Source organism: Alternaria ventricosa (genome assembly GCF_023758065.1).
Source record: "Alternaria ventricosa strain BMP 2768 chromosome Unknown scaffold_8, whole genome shotgun sequence".
Classification (NCBI taxonomy): domain Eukaryota; kingdom Fungi; phylum Ascomycota; class Dothideomycetes; order Pleosporales; family Pleosporaceae; genus Alternaria; species Alternaria ventricosa.
The window spans coordinates 52,160-70,093 of record NW_026055688.1 but is presented as its reverse complement, the minus strand read 5'-3'; the positions used below and the strand labels follow the sequence as shown (position 1 = coordinate 70,093).

The window sequence follows — 17,934 nt, the reverse complement described above, 5'->3', positions numbered from 1 at the left end:
AACAGAAATTCAATCAGAGATATGTCGAACAAAGGCTCATCATTGTTCTTCTATCTATGCATTGTATTCATCAAGTCGTAACATCCATGTATGCAGTCGTAGTGACGCAGCACTCATATAGCGGCCCACTCAACAGAGAATGCCCTCACGGACTCGTTCTCTTGGGCATCTACCTCGGGGTTCTCACCGCCGATCATGTAGGCCTTCTTTGTTCCAGTACCAAGACGTCCTCCACCAACAACGTCCAGCAAGTCGAACTTCTGGTCCCAGCCCAAGCCAGTGGCGGCGAAGTGGCTGTGGTACCGAAGGGGGTCGCCGGGGTACACGTTGTAGTGACATCCGAAGCGTAGACCGGGCATGTGGTAGTAGCCCTTGGAGTGTAAGTAGCGGAACAGCGGGTAGCTGTCCGGTACAGCGGGTGGAGGGACAGAAGGATCCTTGGCCGGGGTTGGTAGAGGTGGGTATGAAGTTGTTGGTGTGACGAAGTGCTTCTGGGCCGCTACACCTTTCGGCGCGCTGGCCTGGACGGGGACCGCTGGTTCGGGTGCTGGCGAAGGAGGTGCCGCATCGAAGAGCGAGACTTCTTCGATCGAGGCGTCGACCTTGGGTGCCTTGATTTGTACCCATGAGTCTGAGAAACTAGAGCCTTTCATGATGAAGCCGAGACCAGAGCTACCAAGGTCTGAGCTATCAGTGACTGAACTAGCGGGGCTGGAGGTGACTGTGGCCTTGGTAGGCTTCGCTGGCGCTGAGAAGTCTGCGAAGCTTGATCCCTTCATGATGAATCCAAGACCCGAGCTCGCGAGACTGTCGTCATCTCCTTGCAGAGTGTCTTCCGAAGTAGTGCTCGCAGCAACACCACTCTTCTCAACCTCCTCCCTCTTAAGCCCCTTCGCCTCCAACGCCCTCTCTTTCCTCCTCTCCGCGAGCTCAGTCTGTTCCTTGGTAACATCCTCTCCGCGCTTGTCCATCTCCGCCATATACCTCAGCCTGTCCTCGCGGCTCATCTCCGCAAAAGCCTTCTGATGTGCCTGCGCATCATCCACGAGATACGCAGCGCCTTTATCGACGAGTACCCGAGCCTCTTCCGGCATGAGTTCAAGTGGTATGCCCAGAAAAACGTTTTGCTGGCTGAGGTTCGGTATCGTGCCGACGAGGAGACCGCAGATGTTGTGCGTGCGACGGCAGTGCGCAATAACGTCCACATCAAAGAGGAGGTAGCGGCCGGCGACGTGGGATATGGGGAAGGGTTCTTTGATCTGTTTGGGGGCTGGGGCAGCCGCCATAGTATGGTCTAAAGCAGAGACTTCGTTAGCTTTTTGCTTGACACGTAAAATAGCGGTGAAGAAGCGTTTTTGATCTCATTGCGTGAATACTGGGTCCTCATGTCCGCCAGCGGTCTTAGACCGTCGGCAGCTATCAGAGGATTGACAGAGGTATGGTTCTTAATCATTGAAGGGGTGGGAGGGTAGTGATATCAAGAAAGGGGTCTTACCACTCACATAGCCGCGAAGGGTCGCGAGAACTGGAAATGAGAATCGAGAGACGAGGAGCTCAGGCGTGTACCTTTAAAAGACTTTTTAGCTTGAGCCTTACCCACTATTACCCGCATTGGTGGCTGCAAAAAGCTGGTTCCATGGGACATGAGTGGTGCGGTGAAGGGGCTAGACCGGTGATGGCCTAGCGCGGCAGGGCTTACTAACGCGTATGACCGGCCACCCGGCGTCACGAAACGGCTCCCGCAACCCAAGATTCGCGCCCAGCGCAGCCTAATGAAGAGATATTGAACACCGTGGAGCCTACATTGACGCGACGTCTTCTTGTTTGCTTCCCCTTGTTCGATAGGTTGCAGGACTGTTCAGGTTGTTACCTCGTGTCAAGTGATCGCAACGACACGAAAGAACACCAAACATGGCACCGCCATACTTTCCCGCGTCAACCAACGGTCAAGACACCGCGCCGCCAAAATCATACTACGAGCAACAGCGCGAATTGCTCGTCACCGAAATCGCCCAAGTACGTGCACCCACGCAATCCACCACGGAGCGCACCGCAGCCCTCTGAATCCCAGCTTCCTGACCGGTTTATACTAACAAACAGCCAGAGTCTAGAAGTCGTCCTACAAAATATCAACAAGCTGAACCGTTCGCTCGAAGAAGTCACATCCGTCGGAAACGAGTTCGCTCCCGTCGAGTCGCTATGGAGCCACTTTGAGAACGTCATGGCCAAGGACCCGAGCGAGCAACAAGAAGGACCACAAGAGGGCGCAACGGAACATGAAGGTGAGACAGAAGTGACTCAGGAAAGGAAATGAGCGGTGGCAGGGAGGTAACCTTGTCAGCCTAAGATAAAGAACAACGCGCCAGGTGGTGCACGGCCAGCCGTCGAACATACCATGGCGATAGCAAGTATGATGTAATGATACCCCAGAGCGAGTCATTGGCACGGTGCGCGACGCCAGGGGATCGCAGACTTCACGTTGTATTATACCTTTACACAGAAGATACACCGTGTGTATGATACTTGAGACTAAGGTACGCACCATTTCACTCCCCTTGTATTTTGGGGCGAATGCAATCATGAAAGCGGTCAGCGACACGAGTTCTGTCATCGGCTAGTGACGATCAATTTGGAGAAAAACAGGTTTCAGAAATATGTTTGATTTACTTCCCCGGCGCTGGCAAATTTGATCGCCCACTCGCGCCATGCATACATACAGAATACCGAATACAGATACAGGAAAGAAAATGCTGCTACTGTGGACTATGGAATCGCTGCGTCCATTCTCATGCCAAAAGGAAAACCCAAACGCCAGGCGGCCATGTACATGTAAAGACTTCCCTAGGATTAAGAGGAAGCGAACATGCCCGGACAGTGGTGGAGGTGAGCCGTATGTCATTAAACATCTTGATCGTGTCGTCCAGCGTCGTGAATCTCGATATGCTCTCCTCTCGATAGACACAAACAAACTATAGGACCTTGCAGCCGCTGCGCTTCTTCTTCTTACCGCCCCCAGCAGGGAACGATGACGTGTTCCCTCTTGATGAGGTCGCTGTGCCGACGCGGCGCTCTTCTTGCTCCTTGTGCTCCTCGCCGACGGCCATTGTGACGGCCATGTCGAAGATCTCCTCTACACCGTCTTGCTCTTTACTACTGCACTCCATGTAGGCAGCGCCCATCTTCTTTGCAACCGCCCGACCTTGCTCCGATGTGACGGGCGTCAGGCCTTGTGTCTTGAGTAGCTCGATGCAGTTCTTCTTGTTGCGCAAGTCGGACTTGAGGCCCAACAGCATGAGGGGCGTTGTTGGGCAGAAGTGGAGAACCTCTGGGTACCACTGGATACTGTCAGACGATGCCCGAGGCAAATGAATCGAAATATCGTACCTTGTCCATGACGTTTTCTAGTGAGTTGGGGCAGTCAATCGCAAAGCATACGAAGATGACATCTGTCTCTGGGTAGGAGAGCGGCCGCAACCTGTCGTATTCTTCCTGTCCAGCGGTGTCCCACAGCGCAAGTTCGACCATCTTGCCTGTGGGAGGATGAGGAGTGTGAGTGATGTAGTTCTCAAAGACCGTTGGAACATATTTCTGCAGTCGCATTAGAATCACATGACATGTCTTTTTAGCTGGTGGAGCGTACCTCTGGGAAGTTGCCGGAGCTGTAGCTGATCAACAAACATGTCTTTCCGCATCCACCGTCACCGACAACAACGAGCTTCTTGGAGTAGGCTGGTGGTTCAGTGATGGTTGTGTCGCGTGTGTTGGTGGTTCCATAAGAGCTAACGGTGCCATTGCTGTTGCGCTCGCTCGGTGTGCGGGCGTGGTTGCGGACTGGTGTGATTGATGAAACGGCCGCCTTTGTGCTCTGCTTGCGCCGGAGATAGTCGTAGTTCTGGGAAGGTGCGGTGGCCATGTCTGGAAGTGTGCGGGATGGGTAGTCGTGTCTTGTTTCAGACGAGGTTATCAATACGGAGAAGGAAGATGGTGTTGGAGTTGGTGTGGGGAGCGAGTGGTCGAGGCTTAAGAGAGGTGGATGTTGACTGTTAGAGGGCTCGGTCGCATATGGCAACCACGCTACGTCTCCAGCGGCTCGCTAAACTAGCGCCAAGTTGCAACGTGCCTGTCCATGTCTATCGATCGATGGCATGCATCCAAGCCTACAGCCTCGTCTTACTCCACGACGCTATCGCCGCCGCTGGACATGCACGTTCGATTAACTCGCCCACCCCCTTTCTGCGACCGCTGCCATGAGTCCGCGACATGATGCGCCCAAAGACACCGCAGCGACCAAGGAGCCCAAATTGGACGCCGGCAACAAGGGCCACGATCACTATGCCCAACGCCTGCCCAGATGGCGCAATGCCCTGCGCAACCGCCTCATACCCATTGTGCGCTGGGAGACGCCATGGCTCGCCCTGATGCAGGACAAGTTGCGCTCTCCGGCCCTCGACTCGTACTTCGCCTATACCGCCAACCTCGGCACACATACCTTCTTCATGGTGTTCCTGCCCATCCAGTTCTGGTGCGGCTACACTAGCATTGGCCGAGCGTATGTCAGAAGCTGTCTCTCACTATCGTGCGACGTCTGACGTACACAGGACTGTCTTCATGCTTGCAGCCGGTGTGTATGGAACGGGCTTCCTCAAGGACATGCTCTGCTTGCCCAGGCCCTTATCACCCCCACTTGCCCGTATATCCATGTCCGGGTCCGCTGCGCTCGAATACGGCTTCCCCTCGTCGCACTCTGCCAACGCGGTATCGGTCGCCTTCTATGCTATATACACGTTGCGCCAGTCAGCCGAGCAAGACAATTCGAACTGGAATGCGGGCTTACAGGCGCTGTTCTACTTCTACGCGCTCTCCATCATTGCGGGGCGGTTGTATTGCGGCATGCACGGGTTTCTGGATGTCCTTGTCGGAAGTATAATGGGTGCCTTGATCACGGCATTCCAATTGGTCTGCGGGGACTGGATGGACTCGTTCGTCTTCAGTGGCAGTTACATGGACATCTTCATCGCGACTTTGGTCGTGTGCGTTCTGGTCCGCATCCATCCGGAGCCTGCTGACGACTGTCCATGCTACGACGATAGCGTATCCTTCTCCGGCGTGGTCATTGGGATCAATCTTGGTGCGTGGCATTACGCACAGACCGGCTATGCGTTGAAAGATGCATACCCCTCATCTGTTCCATTTGACCTGGAAGAAATGGGTCTACTAAAGGCAACAATCCGCATTCTACTCGGTGTTGTAGTAATCTTCGTCTGGAGAGCGACCATGAAGCCTGCCTTGTTCACTATCCTGCCACCCATTTTCCGTCTTCTAGAGCAGGCCCGTTGGAACATGCCTCGCGCCTTCTTCCTCAACGCGTCCAAGTACAAGTCCATCAAGCCTTTCGCTGATGACGACAACGTCATCCCACCTGCATCAGAGCTGCCACATATGCTGAAGAATCTCGCCCACCCGCGTAAGCGATCTGTATCCGTTGGGCCACAGTCTGCTGCCGATGCTTACGAGACGCTTGCTTACCGGAATCGCCGACGGCGGGAAAGTGTCAACTCGCTAGATGGTGTTGTACCCGAAGACTCCGCTTGGATACCCAACCCCGCAGTTCTTGATACACCCAACATCGAGAAGGGGGAACCGCTACTTGGCGCAGGTCTGCTGCCTACACCCATGGCGTCTAGGGTACACTCGTACGAGCAGATGATGGGCACAGGCGAAGTGCATGTGAACGAGAAAAATACGTCTACTCCTCCAAGGAGCGACACAGACGTCGCTGGCGATGTCCACACGCTCACACAAAGCCCGACTGAGGAGGAGAATGAGAAGCGGGAGATCTTCATGAAGCTTACGACACCGCGAGTGCGCTATGATGTTGAGGTCGTCACGAAGTTAATTGTGTACACGGGTACGTTGTATGTTGTGAGCAGTAAATCAACGACTAATCATAATCAGGTATTGCGTATATCGCTGTTGCGGGTAACCCTATTCTATTCGAGTTCTTAGGTCTGGGTATGGGTCAGCAGTCGTAGTTGGCCCGGGCCACAACTATGTTACGTCTCTTTCGCTGTACATCAGCCGACACGGCTGGGTGGTCTTGGTGAAACCGATGGACGGTCTTAAGGTTTCTTCTTTCTTTAGAAGTCGAGTCTAGCCATGGAATATGGGCCAGTCGTTGCGAAATGCCAAGGAGAATCTCCTGGTAGCCTGGGGCTACCTAGTGGTGATTGAGGAACAATAGGCATTATTTCGTGGTATTCAGGGCGTATATACGCCCGGTGATTCGCTTCTATAGTAATCAGGCTACCTATCCGATCTCCCATGGAATGATTTCGTACATGGATATGTCATGCTGTATTCATCGAGTTATACTCATGACATATCCATGTACGAAATCATTCCATGGGAGATTGGATAGGTACGCCTTATACAAGAAAAAAGCCATATAGGCTTGCAGACTACATTAACCTAAAACCTTGCAAAGTAGGTAACCTAACGTCAACGTAGGCTCTAAGCTGTTTAGTTTTCCCCTAGGTTGGCGTGGGATACTCATTAAATTTGGGGAATTTTGTCAGTGCTACCTACGGCAGCTTACATCATAGAGTCATAAATGCCTAATCATTCATGCATCGACCCTATACTCCTTCAGTCCGGCATACGTGCCACCTTTGACAATCTCCTTCGTTTCGCCCATAGTGCCAAAGCAGCAATGCTCCACTTTGCCCAAAGGTCCTTCCCTAGGATCATCTTCCAGGAGGACGCCAAAGCGTAACTTCGTCTTCGCCAGCTCCTTGGGAAAAGGATCCCCACCCAAACACGCCCCAATGCTCAAATGATCCAGCGTAGGATTACGGGTGGTAGCCATAATGCGAGAAAAGAGCACATCCGAAGCTACTCCGTTCATGTGGAGCGACCATGCGCCGACCAGGATGAAGGCGAACGTGATTGCAATGACAATTGCGTAACCGATCCAGAGGGAGTGCTTGTAATACACGTACACCATCATGGTTCGTGATTTCATGCAAGGCACTTCTTGAGTCTGGACCACGACTAGATTCGGGTCGTTGAGAAGAGTGATGAGTATGTTTTCGAAAAGGTCCTGTATCTCTATTAAGCTGTTAGCACGAATAATAAGATGTCTTAAAACCGCGTTAGCAAAGCATAGCAGGGGAGCTACATACTAGTAATAAGTTAGCAAAATATCTTAAGAGCTATTCGTGGCGGCTACTTTACCCTGTCTTCAGGTTCACCAACGGGTACGAGGTGCTGCTGTTGACTAAACGTGTCTCAGATAGGTCTGAATACGTAATGAGGATCTTTTGCTGTTCGATTTTTCCACGCAGGAAACGTCGGAGGAGTGAACCGAGAGTATGGAAGGACGCTGTTACTTTGTATTCTTCAACGTTATTCTGGGGCTCGATGGGATGGTCGGCGATGACGGGACGCAGGAACTCTCGTTCTAGGCGGGTTGCGGACTGTCTAGGATTGTAGCTCATGTTGAACGTATATCTGGTGTACTGCATGACGCATTTGAATATTCTGGGTTCTGTAGAGACGGACGTAACAAGTCAGTATATCCACGTCAACCAAGAAAAAACACAAACAGGCCTACAGCCTACATCAACATGGAAACCTGCAAGATAGACGACCTGGCGTTAATGTAGGCTCTAGACCTGTTCGGCCTTTTTCTTGTATGAGGTGTATCTCTTACATGTGTTTCGCACAGCTAGAACTTACCATGTACGTTTCCCCATTTGGCCTTGTACTCCGGTTCCGCACCGTGCGAGTAAGGCTCGGAAGTATTGATGGCGTAACCGATCCAGAGGTTTGGTTCGTTTTTGAACACGCCTAAAGACGCTGTATCATTCGCTGGATCTTGATACCCGTAGTCACCTTGATCGACGTCTGCAGCGTATATGAGGCTTCCGTTCGGCGCCAGTTCAGACAATGCGAATGGCGCGTCAGATTCACCAGTATCGTCGACATCCTCGCATTGGTAGCCGGGTCCCACGAAGCTTATTGTGTATGTACAATTCCAGCCTGATCCGCAAAACACGGTAGACGCATTTTCGCGAGGCTGTGGCTTCTGCATGTACACGCTACTGAAGGCCAAGCGGCGCGCGTTCTTGGACGGCTGATCGTAGTAGTCGAAGAAGCTTCCTGTTGCTTGAAGATGATCTTCGTCTCTTCGCTCCTCTTCGGCTGGCTCAGTGGTGTTGTAGAAGTTTAGGCTCCTTTGACAGAACTTGTTCATGTCCCGAAAGTCGTATGTAGCTTCCTGGGTAAAATTTAGGTTAGCTACAGAGCAACTGGCAGTATTGTTGAATGTTCTCAGCTCAGATGTTAGCGAGGCTGGAGACAGGACGGATGCAAGTGGTAGTAACTTGAGTAGGTCAGTATACATTCGTGTTGCAAGACTTCGAAGCTTACCCATGTACAGGCTGCCATAAGTGTCGCAAGCTTGCCGTTCTTGATCATCTCCCAATTGAGGAAAAACTGCGTCGGATCTTCTGTTGCAGAGAAAAGGCCATCAATTCCATTGATCGTCATTGCCTTCCGTCGAAAGGTATACCATATGCGCTGACGGTTGCACATGATGACGGTTCCAACCAGTGTACTTTTCACAAAGAAGGCCAAGGCTGTGCCATATCGCACCATCTTCAACTGCTCGGTGGCGGGCTGCCCATTGAGATGCATGTAAAACAAGTGGTGACCCACTGCTGCCGCAAACCCTGCCATGAACATTGCCACTATGAGAGCCGGTGTTGTCCAGTATATGTGCCATTGGGCCAATTCGCTAGATCTCCTGTCGACGAGAGCTTGAGTGTCCGCATCCGTGATCTTCTTATGATAGAGCGAGTTTAAAGTATACGTAGACTCTCTCGTTGAGCGTATGGAGTGGCCCGAGATATCGTGTTCTCCACGCACCGGCTCATACCGGCTGTCACCGTGTGGCAGGCCCAAGTAGGCTCCCGCCCGCAACCCACTCCTTGTACCCTCATCGTGAGACTGACCCAAGGAGCGTGCGGGAGTAATGTGCGGCTCTACACCATCCGATGATAGCCGTGAAAGATATGAGAGCTCGATAGGATCGGACTCTGTGCGAAAGGGATCGTAGGGTTCAGGGCGTGATTCCGGTGAAACATCCCGTGAGGAATAAGCCGACTGAATCCCTCGAGAAGCCATCGTTATCGCAATGTTGTGAGTCTAGGAGGGCACGATTTCGAGAGCATAGGATGATTGCGACGCGGCCCAAAATCATCAGGAAAACACCATAGTGTTAGCGTTCAGCGGGGTGTTGCACATGTAATACTGTGGGCGTATGCAACACAACAACAAGAGGAGGGCGGCCGGAGGGCTCAATGAGTGCCGGTGCTGTCGCATACAACTATCTCAAGGACGATCGGGATGGAGACAGCATCGTGCCCGGGACTGAGCCCCCACTTCCCCATCATCGCTCCCTCAGGTGTGCTCTATTCTGGGGAACCGAGATGAGGCGTGGGCGGCGCGCAACACAGGAAGGACTGGCTATTGGTAGACCATTGTCGCACTAAGCGCGACTGCAGGTGGCTGGCTGGAAGCTGGAGACACGTGGGAGCTGGCACCTCATACAAGGGAAAAGCCGAACAGGTCTGCAGACTACATTAACATGAGTACATCCAAAGTGGGTGTGTTAACATCAATGTAGACCCCAGGGTGTTCACTTTTTCCTCAGGTTGACGTGGCTAGGTTGGATGTACACCAACGGCCAGGTCGCGCGTGCGGATGTGCTCGCTTTTACAAATTGTAAGTATGACAAAGGAAGCTACGCAAGAGACATCTACCGCATTCGATATTACAGCCTATATCGCCTATCATCTTTCCAAGTGTAGTATGGTGGGGTGCCTCAGAAAGACGACTCTCTTGGTAGAAGGCAGTAGAAGACGGTGCGGGGCATGAGTAGGCGCGAAACCACGCGACATCCTCGCGTTTCTCCATCGGACCCACTCCGCCTACCTGGAGCTTACAAATGCGGTTCCAGCGACCTTTGCCGACATCTGCCATGTTGCGCGCAGCTCCAGGCTCGATTACCGAAAATCCGAGCAATTCCCGGCAAGGCAAGCAGAACATCGGTCAGCTATCCTGACAAACTCGTCTTCCAGACCGGCAGTTCGCCTTTGAAATCATGGCGACAACGCCGCCATTGGGTCTTCCCCGTGCGGCCAGATTGATCGCCAACAGTTCAGGAAGCTAATGATCCATGATAGCCGCAATGTACAGGGGAGCTACAAGCTGTGACGTGAACTCGGGCTAGCTCTTGTTATTCTTGCGTCACTATTCGGACCTTCGACGACCCCACATGCACATGGCAGTACATAAGGAGCAGGCACCGTCATGGCAGAGACGTCATAAAGGTTCAAAGGTCTTCTGCAGCTCCTTCGAATTCCCCATAGCCAACACTCACACACATAATTGACTACAACATGGCACCATCAACGACAAAGGCATGGACCGTCCAAGGCCAGGATGGCTTTGAGTCTCTCAAATTCAATGAGCAGGCCAAGGTACCTGAGATGGGCGACAAGGACGTTCTAGTCAAGGGTGCGTAGAGCTCATCGAACAGCCTCCCGCAATAATACTGACCAATTGACAGTCCACGCCGCATCATTGAACTACCGCGACCTTATCATTCCCAAGGGCAAATACCCCTTCCCGATGAAGGACAACACTGTGCCTGGCTCGGACGGCGCCGGCACTGTAGAATCGGTCGGCAAGCGCGTCACACGCTTCAAGCCTGGAGGTTCGTATTCCTGTACACAGCAGACCGATGCATGCAGTCTTCTAACACCACCCAGACAAGGTAGTCACCCTCTTCAACCAAGGCCACATCGCCGGCTCCCTAGACGCACAATCCCTCGGCACCGGTCTCGGAGGCGCCATCGACGGTACTCTGCGCGAATACGGCGTGTTCGACGAAGCCGGTCTCGTTGCGGCCCCCTCCAACCTGAACATGCTCGAGGCCTCTACTCTTTCCTGCGCCGCCCTCACAGCTTGGAACGCCCTATACGGTTTGGAGTCACGCGCTCTCAAGCCCGGTGACACAGTCCTCACACAAGGTACCGGTGGTGTATCCATCTTTGCTCTGCAATTCGCAAAGGCAGCTGGCGCCCGCGTCATTGCGACAACCAGTTCCGCACAAAAGGCCGATCTCTTGAAGAAGTATGGTGCCGACCACGTCATCAACTACAAGGAGACGACCAACTGGGGTGAGGAAGCCGCGAAGCTTACTCCCAACGGCGCTGGTGTACAGCACGTTGTCGAGGTTGGCGGCCCGACCACGATGGCGCAGTCTCTCAAGGCCATTGCCATCGACGGCGTTATCTCGATTATCGGTTTCATTGGCGGCGGCGGAAAGGAGCAGCCTACGTTCCTCGACTGCCTGAACAACATCTGCACTGTGCGCGGTGTTTTGGTCGGTTCAAGGCTGCAGATGGAGGATATGTGCAAGGCAATTGAGGCAAATGACCTGCACCCCATCGTTGACGAGAAGGTGTTTGAGCTCAAGGATCTCAAGGACGCGTACCAATACATGTGGGACCAGAAGCACTTTGGTAAGCTCACTGTCAAGGTTGCCTCATAGAGCCTGCGATGCAGAGTATATAGTACAGTCTAATTTACTGCAAACACTACGCTATGCTATAACACAATTGTGCCTCTCGCTGCCCGTCCTCCCGGCGAGACCAACTCAAACCCCCGAAGGGGCGAGTCAAGGTCTCAAACCAGGAGGACTAAGGCAAGAGTAAAGAACTAGCTACAAGAAAGGAAACAAATACAAGAGCCTCTCGCTGGATGACCAGACGAGCGTACCACGTGCCCTGCTAAGAAAAGAAATTGAGCCTCTCGCTGTATAAACAGACGAGCGTACCACGTGCTCTGCGAAAAGAAAAACACCCCAAGGCAACTACCAAGGTACAAACAAGAACAATCCGCTCGCTATCAGACCTCTGGACAACTACCAGGGTACCAAAAAAACAAAACTCCAAATATGCACAAGCTCAAGCCTCTGTGGGCGGTGGGGTATCATGGGGTATCCGGGTCGTAATGTAACCGTCGTAAAGAACCTCGTAAGTGACCGTACTCCATGCTGTGCGCCAAAAACAATGCGAAAAGAGGAAATCGCCGACCCATGCAATGCAAACTGAAAACAGAATTCGTGTTCGAATGAAGAAGGGAAGAGTTGTACTCATTCCCATTCGGTAGTGGGATGACCGGTGTTTGAATGAAGAATGGAAGAGTTGTACTCATTCCAGCTCGGTAGTGGGATGACCGGCCAATAGAGTGGCTGCGATACGCTTGCGTGCATCGTCCATGCCGTCGGTAGAAAGGACACGAGTGGGAGCGTCGCCGCGGATGAGGGTCAAAGCGTTCAGGAGAGTGAAGACACCGCAATCGCTGCCGTTCTTCTGTTGCTCACTCCTCTGGCCAGTTTCTTTCTTCCACTCCGAAGGAACCCAGTATTCACCGAGCTCCTGCTCGAGGTATTTGACGAGCTTGTCGATGTAGTTTTGTCCGTCAAGACCCATGGAGTCAAAGTACTCAATAGTGCGTTCCCGAGGATAAACCGCGAGCAGACGCCAATGACCTCTGTCGCAGATAGGATAGAGGATGAGGTCGGCGTCGAGATACTGCTTGCCTTTCAGCTGGAACCTGTTGGTCCAGCGGGAAGTATCGGCAGTCTGGTACCAGAATGACGAAAAGGCGTGAAGTGGCGGTGCAGGACCGTTGCGCTGGTGAGCGAAGCCCATTTCCTTCTTCTTGGCAGCGATGAGAATGGAAAGATATTCGTTGACGATGCTGTCGTTCAACCATGCCCTGGGATCACCGTTGAAGACGCGAGGCAACAGGGTCGCAAAGTCTCGAGCGTATAGCTTGTCGTCAATGACATACTGTTCTGGCTTGCGGCCGAACTTGGTCTTGGCTGCGGCGTCTTGTAGTACAGCTTCTTCCTCGGGAGTGAGCGGAGCAATAAGTGGCTTCTGTGGCGGTGGGGGAGGCGGTGCCAAGGCAAGCTTCCTCTGCATTTCCCGCTGAAGGTCTTCGAGGAGTTCCAGCGAGAACTCGCACTCCAGGAGCGATTCGTCAGGTGCATCGAAAGCATCAACGGAGACACCGCGCCAGCCACCATTTTGCGCAGGGGAGTCAAGAAGGGTTATCTGCGGGCTGCTGTCTGCTGACGAGCGAGAAGATGCTGACGCCTGGCTGTCATTTGATGCGCTGCCATCGTTGTTCTGGGACACGTTGTAGTGATTCCTGATCGGACTGGAAGTAATCGTCTCTAGTGTGGAGTCGAGCATCTCGCTGACTTTTGTGTCGACGTAGAAGGGCTTGCATTTAGCATCCTTTTCCCATCGCACTCCCTTCGCGCGCGGCGGAGACGGCGCATCAACGAGGAATGATAAGTCGTTGGCGTATCCGACTTCAGAGGATTCAGGGACCTCAGGGAGAAAGGACAAGTCGTTGGCGTACTCGAAGTCGGGGACGGCAGCTTCGGTTTCAGTCTTTGGTTGTGATGGAGATGCTGATGACCAAGCATTCGTGGAGTGAGAGGGGTTCTGGTTGAATGACTCGGCGAAGCTGTTCTTAGCTTGCTCGGTATCGGCGAAACCTTCCTCCGTAGACTCGAGCGCGGCATTGAGGCTTGCGATGCGCTTGCGTTCCCTGTACATCTGTGCCTTGACCAGTTGGCGTCGCAGAGGTGTGACCATAGGCAGGTTGGAAGTGCGCTTGCCATTGGGGGCTGGGCTTGCGGATGCTTGCGGTGAGGGCAGTCCTTGTGCCGACGATGACGTAAGACCTGAAGAGGCTTGGACAGTAGAAGCATTGCGTAGCTCAGAGATCCAGGCCGGGTTGGCGTTGTCGTAGGCAGGCGAGTCATAGTGGTATAGTGGGGAGGACAAGAACGGGCTTGGGGGCGAGGCAACCGCAGGCGAGGCAACCTGAGGACTGTTCCAGGATATTGTCATGGGAGAGCCGGTCTGGGGGTTGCGCGGCGGGGTGGAAGTGAAGACATCCTCGAAAGAGAAGTCGACACTGACCTCAAGGTCCTCGTCTTCTTCCAGGCTGACGTTGCCGCCCTCGTCGAGAGATACATCCTTATTGTATGCTCCAGGCACGATCTCCTCGAATTCTTGTGTATGTGCTGATGACGTATATTGAATTGGCGGAACGCGGAATTGGTTGGGGCTTAGCTCTGACGCGCGCGCCTGCCTTTGGTGTTCGCGACGCGCCTGGTTCGCGCGCGCGCGCACTGAAGGCGAAGGTGTCGCGCATTCCTCGTCTGCCAGACCTGCGGAGATGAAGCGCTTCTTGTTGGAGCCGGTAGCGGAGATGATGGGGATCGCCTTGATACTCTCGCGGCGGAGATAACGGTTTGCAAGGCGTGTGGGGAGTGAGAGCAGGTTGGTAACGCTCACGGTCGCAGCCCACTTGCCGAGCGTAGTGAAGAGAGAAGCGCGCGGAGGTATGACTTCCTCGGCGGCAATGATGTGATCTTGTGGCCATCCGCCTGGGATACGCAGATGTGATATTGAGGAAGGTGTGTGTTGCTGCGCCTGCCGTTGTTGTCAGCTCGCGTCGCGTCAGTATAGGCAGCGACGACTACTCACCTGCAGTTGAGGAGCGCCGAAGCCATTGGCAGCGACTAGCATATCCGCAGACGCGCTGGAGAGGTAGGCGCTGTAAGCGCGCTTGTTAGACATTGCTGGTATTGCTTGTCGCGGTGGTGGGTGCGATGGGCAATAGTGACAACAATGGGTGGAAGTGGTGTAGAGTGGAGAAGGGACGAGGGTCGCGGCTGCTGCACAAAGCTGCCCGCAGTAGCGGCCGCGCACAGACCCGCGGCTAACGGTTCGCGCTAAATTGCCTGAGGCTCTTGGTACCCGGCGCGGAGAAACAATCCACCATTACGGCCTGCTTCCAAGGTAGTATGTGCCTGCAGTGCGTGGTCGTGCTTCTCCCCATATTCCTGTCATAGATCCTGCTGCCGCCGTCGATATCGCCTTGCACTCCACACACAGCCTCCGACCCCAACGCCCCCCGGATTGCAAGTCGCTGCCGCCCACCGCCTCTACTCGTGTCTGCTGCACGTCATTGGTCGAGTTTGAAAGGGCAAGAACCCCTCGACAGCTCTACATCACAACAACCGATCGACCCCCCACCTACATCGATCCCGCCGCCCCGCAACCATGGATACCAATATGGAGGACGTCAAGATGCCAGAGCCCATGCAGCTGTCGTCTGCCCCTACGACTGAGCCGACCACAATCCCCACGCTGGACGGCTGGATTGAGAGTCTCATGAGCTGCAAGCAGCTGGCCGAGAGCGACGTGCAGAGACTATGCGACAAGGTATGCGACATCCGCCTGGCGCACAATGTCACCGGGGACGCCTTTTCTGACAAGCATCGTGTTACAGGCCCGCGAGGTACTTCAGGACGAGTCCAATGTACAGCCAGTGGTACGTACCCTTTTTGCCGCGCCTGCGACATCTGCTCACCGTCGCATAGAAATGCCCCGTCACTGTCTGCGGTGATATACACGGCCAGTTCCACGACTTGATGGAGTTGTTCAAGATCGGTGGCCCCAACCCGGACACCAACTACCTCTTCATGGGTGCGTTGCCCGCCTCACCCCTGCCCGCTCATACTGACTGACGTGCACAGGCGACTATGTCGACAGAGGCTACTTCTCCGTCGAGACCGTCACCCTGCTAGTCGCACTCAAGATTCGATACCCCCAGCGCATCACCATTCTCCGTGGCAACCACGAGTCTCGCCAGATCACCCAAGTCTACGGCTTTTACGACGAGTGTCTCCGCAAGTACGGCAATGCCAACGTCTGGAAATACTTCACAGACCTATTCGACTACCTGCCGCTCACCGCCCTGATCGACAACCAGATCTTCTGTCTGCACGGTGGTCTCTCCCCTAGCATCGACACCCTTGACAACATCAGGGCGCTCGACCGCATACAGGAGGTGCCTCACGAAGGACCAATGTGCGATCTGCTCTGGTCCGACCCAGACGACAGGTGCGGCTGGGGAATCTCGCCCCGTGGTGCTGGATACACCTTCGGTCAAGACATCTCAGAGGCCTTCAACCACAACAACGGCTTAACGTTGGTGGCACGTGCTCATCAGCTAGTCATGGAGGGGTACAATTGGTCGCAAGACAGGAATGTCGTTACCATATTCTCGGGTACGTCTTTCATATTTCCGTTGCCGATGATCCCACTGACCCTATGCAGCACCGAACTACTGCTACAGATGCGGTAACCAGGCCGCTATCATGGAGATCGACGAGCATCTAAAGTATACCTTGTAAGTTCCTCCCCCCTCCATATACTATTTTCAATATCTAACATACGTCCCAGCTTGCAATTCGACCCTTGCCCACGCGCTGGCGAGCCCATGGTGTCGCGAAGGACCCCAGATTACTTCCTCTAAGCGGACCCTTCCTCTTGGCTCCCACCGCTATCTCAGCACAGCGTTACATTTGGAAGTCATCACAGAATACACTATGTACGATTGCATTCCTGGTCACCCGAGCCGTCATGAGAAGTGACGGGAGACGCGTGGCAACGACGTGCTCGCTTGAAACGAGGCTCTCATTGTCTACAATGCCCCAAGAAGCCGTACTAGAGACACGTGGGAATGTTGCAATAGGTGGTGATGTAGCTAGTGCGCAGACTGATAATGGTAGAGAGTTGATGCTAGTGTTCCTTACCTCTGTATGTGATCTGGTGAGAACGTGTGTTGTTCGTGATGTACTCCTGCGTATTAGCAGTCATCTTCGATATACGATCTATGTTCTCATCCCATCGCTATACCTTCATTTTGTACGCACCATTAGGTCGTAATAAAATACGTGTTTTATTGAATGATTACCGTGATGCTGTTTTCTTAGAGATGTACATGATTATGTCACGTTGAATTGTTATGTTCAGCATTGCACTCGCATTAATGCAACAGGAAATGTCATTCTCTGATGGTGCGCAGTCTGTACCGCTGGGGAGGCGGCCTTCAACTAGCCATCCTAGCTGAGTCAGCCACCGTCTTGCATCTCGAACTTTTGTCCAGGACCAACATCTCGAGCCACACCACAGCGCCCGCCCATAATGCCTCTCACACTCTTCCGACGCCTTGCGCGACCCTCGATTCTCTCCGCAGTTCCTTTCGCTCCGGCGCGATCAATACGGCCATCACTCGCCGCCTCCGCTTTCCAGAACAGTACCCCGGCCTTCGCAGCCCGCCCAACACCGTCGTCGCGCGCACACAAATGCACATTAATACAAGTCCTGCGACAGGGAAGGATAGCGCGGAAGGCGCGTAAACTGCGATCGCCACAATTGAAAGATAGGCCAGAGCTGAAGGGTGTGTGTCTGAAAGTGGGAACGACGAAGCCAAAGAAGCCCAACTCGGGTGAGCGAAAGATTGCGAGGGTCAGATTGAGTACGGGCAAGGTTATCACGGCGTATATTCCGGGAGAAGGTATGGCAAACATATGGGAATAGTGGGCTACGGGAAGACTGACTAGTACGCAGGTCACAATGTACAGCAGCATTCAGTTGTTATGGTACGAGGCGGACGAGCGCAAGATTGCCCTGGTGTGAAGTACCATTTGGTTCGAGGAGCGCTGGATCTGGTAGGTCTCATGAGCGCAGATATCATGCAAAGACATCGCTAACATTCTGCAGGGTGGTGTTGGTAGCAGAATCACCTCACGGTCCAAGTACGGAACGAAGAAGCCCAAGACGGCATAGATGGATACTGTGGTGGAGTGTATACATATGATTGTACCATACCCTAGCATCATGGGCGTTGAAATATAGCGGACGTGGAAATGCATCATCCAGCTACTAAAGTATGCATGGTTCAAGGACATAGACGCACCGTAGA

The 17,934-nt window shown here is 53.5% G+C and overlaps 9 protein-coding genes across 9 annotated transcripts; 5 read left to right on the top strand and 4 right to left on the bottom strand.

Moving 5' to 3' along the window:
* Positions 1 to 113: 113 nt before the first annotated feature.
* J4E93_005260 (uncharacterized protein) lies at positions 114 to 1,286 on the bottom strand (the record flags this gene model as incomplete). Its single annotated transcript, XM_049343182.1, has 1 exon — positions 114 to 1,286. One exon carries the CDS (start codon positions 1,284 to 1,286, stop codon positions 114 to 116), a length of 1,173 nt encoding a protein of 390 aa, XP_049199275.1.
* A 625-nt stretch (positions 1,287 to 1,911) lies between these two features.
* On the top strand, positions 1,912 to 2,314 carry J4E93_005259 (uncharacterized protein; the record flags this gene model as incomplete). Its single annotated transcript, XM_049343181.1, has 2 exons — positions 1,912 to 2,016; positions 2,105 to 2,314. 2 exons carry the CDS (start codon positions 1,912 to 1,914, stop codon positions 2,312 to 2,314), a joined length of 315 nt encoding a protein of 104 aa, XP_049199274.1.
* A 655-nt stretch (positions 2,315 to 2,969) lies between these two features.
* J4E93_005258 (uncharacterized protein) lies at positions 2,970 to 3,913 on the bottom strand (the record flags this gene model as incomplete). The annotated part of the gene is made up of 3 exons (XM_049343180.1): positions 2,970 to 3,335; positions 3,385 to 3,588; positions 3,641 to 3,913. 3 exons carry the CDS (start codon positions 3,911 to 3,913, stop codon positions 2,970 to 2,972), a joined length of 843 nt encoding a protein of 280 aa, XP_049199273.1.
* A 334-nt stretch (positions 3,914 to 4,247) lies between these two features.
* On the top strand, positions 4,248 to 6,032 carry J4E93_005257 (uncharacterized protein; the record flags this gene model as incomplete). Its single annotated transcript, XM_049343179.1, has 3 exons — positions 4,248 to 4,549; positions 4,599 to 5,908; positions 5,956 to 6,032. 3 exons carry the CDS (start codon positions 4,248 to 4,250, stop codon positions 6,030 to 6,032), a joined length of 1,689 nt encoding a protein of 562 aa, XP_049199272.1.
* Positions 6,033 to 6,622: 590 nt separating this feature from the next.
* J4E93_005256 (uncharacterized protein) lies at positions 6,623 to 8,550 on the bottom strand (the record flags this gene model as incomplete). Its single annotated transcript, XM_049343178.1, has 4 exons — positions 6,623 to 7,115; positions 7,234 to 7,459; positions 7,738 to 8,383; positions 8,431 to 8,550. 4 exons carry the CDS (start codon positions 8,548 to 8,550, stop codon positions 6,623 to 6,625), a joined length of 1,485 nt encoding a protein of 494 aa, XP_049199271.1.
* A 1,913-nt stretch (positions 8,551 to 10,463) lies between these two features.
* Positions 10,464 to 11,620, top strand: J4E93_005255 (uncharacterized protein; the record flags this gene model as incomplete). The annotated part of the gene is made up of 3 exons (XM_049343177.1): positions 10,464 to 10,581; positions 10,634 to 10,780; positions 10,836 to 11,620. 3 exons carry the CDS (start codon positions 10,464 to 10,466, stop codon positions 11,618 to 11,620), a joined length of 1,050 nt encoding a protein of 349 aa, XP_049199270.1.
* Positions 11,621 to 12,281: 661 nt separating this feature from the next.
* On the bottom strand, positions 12,282 to 14,738 carry J4E93_005254 (uncharacterized protein; the record flags this gene model as incomplete). Its single annotated transcript, XM_049343176.1, has 2 exons — positions 12,282 to 14,591; positions 14,646 to 14,738. The coding sequence occupies 2 exons, from the start codon at positions 14,736 to 14,738 to the stop codon at positions 12,282 to 12,284; spliced, it is 2,403 nt and encodes an 800-aa protein (XP_049199269.1).
* Positions 14,739 to 15,224: 486 nt separating this feature from the next.
* Positions 15,225 to 16,482, top strand: PPH1 (Serine/threonine-protein phosphatase PP2A catalytic subunit; the record flags this gene model as incomplete). Its single annotated transcript, XM_049343175.1, has 6 exons — positions 15,225 to 15,386; positions 15,454 to 15,495; positions 15,545 to 15,650; positions 15,701 to 16,234; positions 16,284 to 16,356; positions 16,410 to 16,482. The coding sequence occupies 6 exons, from the start codon at positions 15,225 to 15,227 to the stop codon at positions 16,480 to 16,482; spliced, it is 990 nt and encodes a 329-aa protein (XP_049199268.1).
* A 671-nt stretch (positions 16,483 to 17,153) lies between these two features.
* J4E93_005252 (uncharacterized protein) lies at positions 17,154 to 17,798 on the top strand (the record flags this gene model as incomplete). Its single annotated transcript, XM_049343174.1, has 3 exons — positions 17,154 to 17,526; positions 17,580 to 17,680; positions 17,733 to 17,798. 3 exons carry the CDS (start codon positions 17,154 to 17,156, stop codon positions 17,796 to 17,798), a joined length of 540 nt encoding a protein of 179 aa, XP_049199267.1.
* Positions 17,799 to 17,934: the final 136 nt, after the last annotated feature.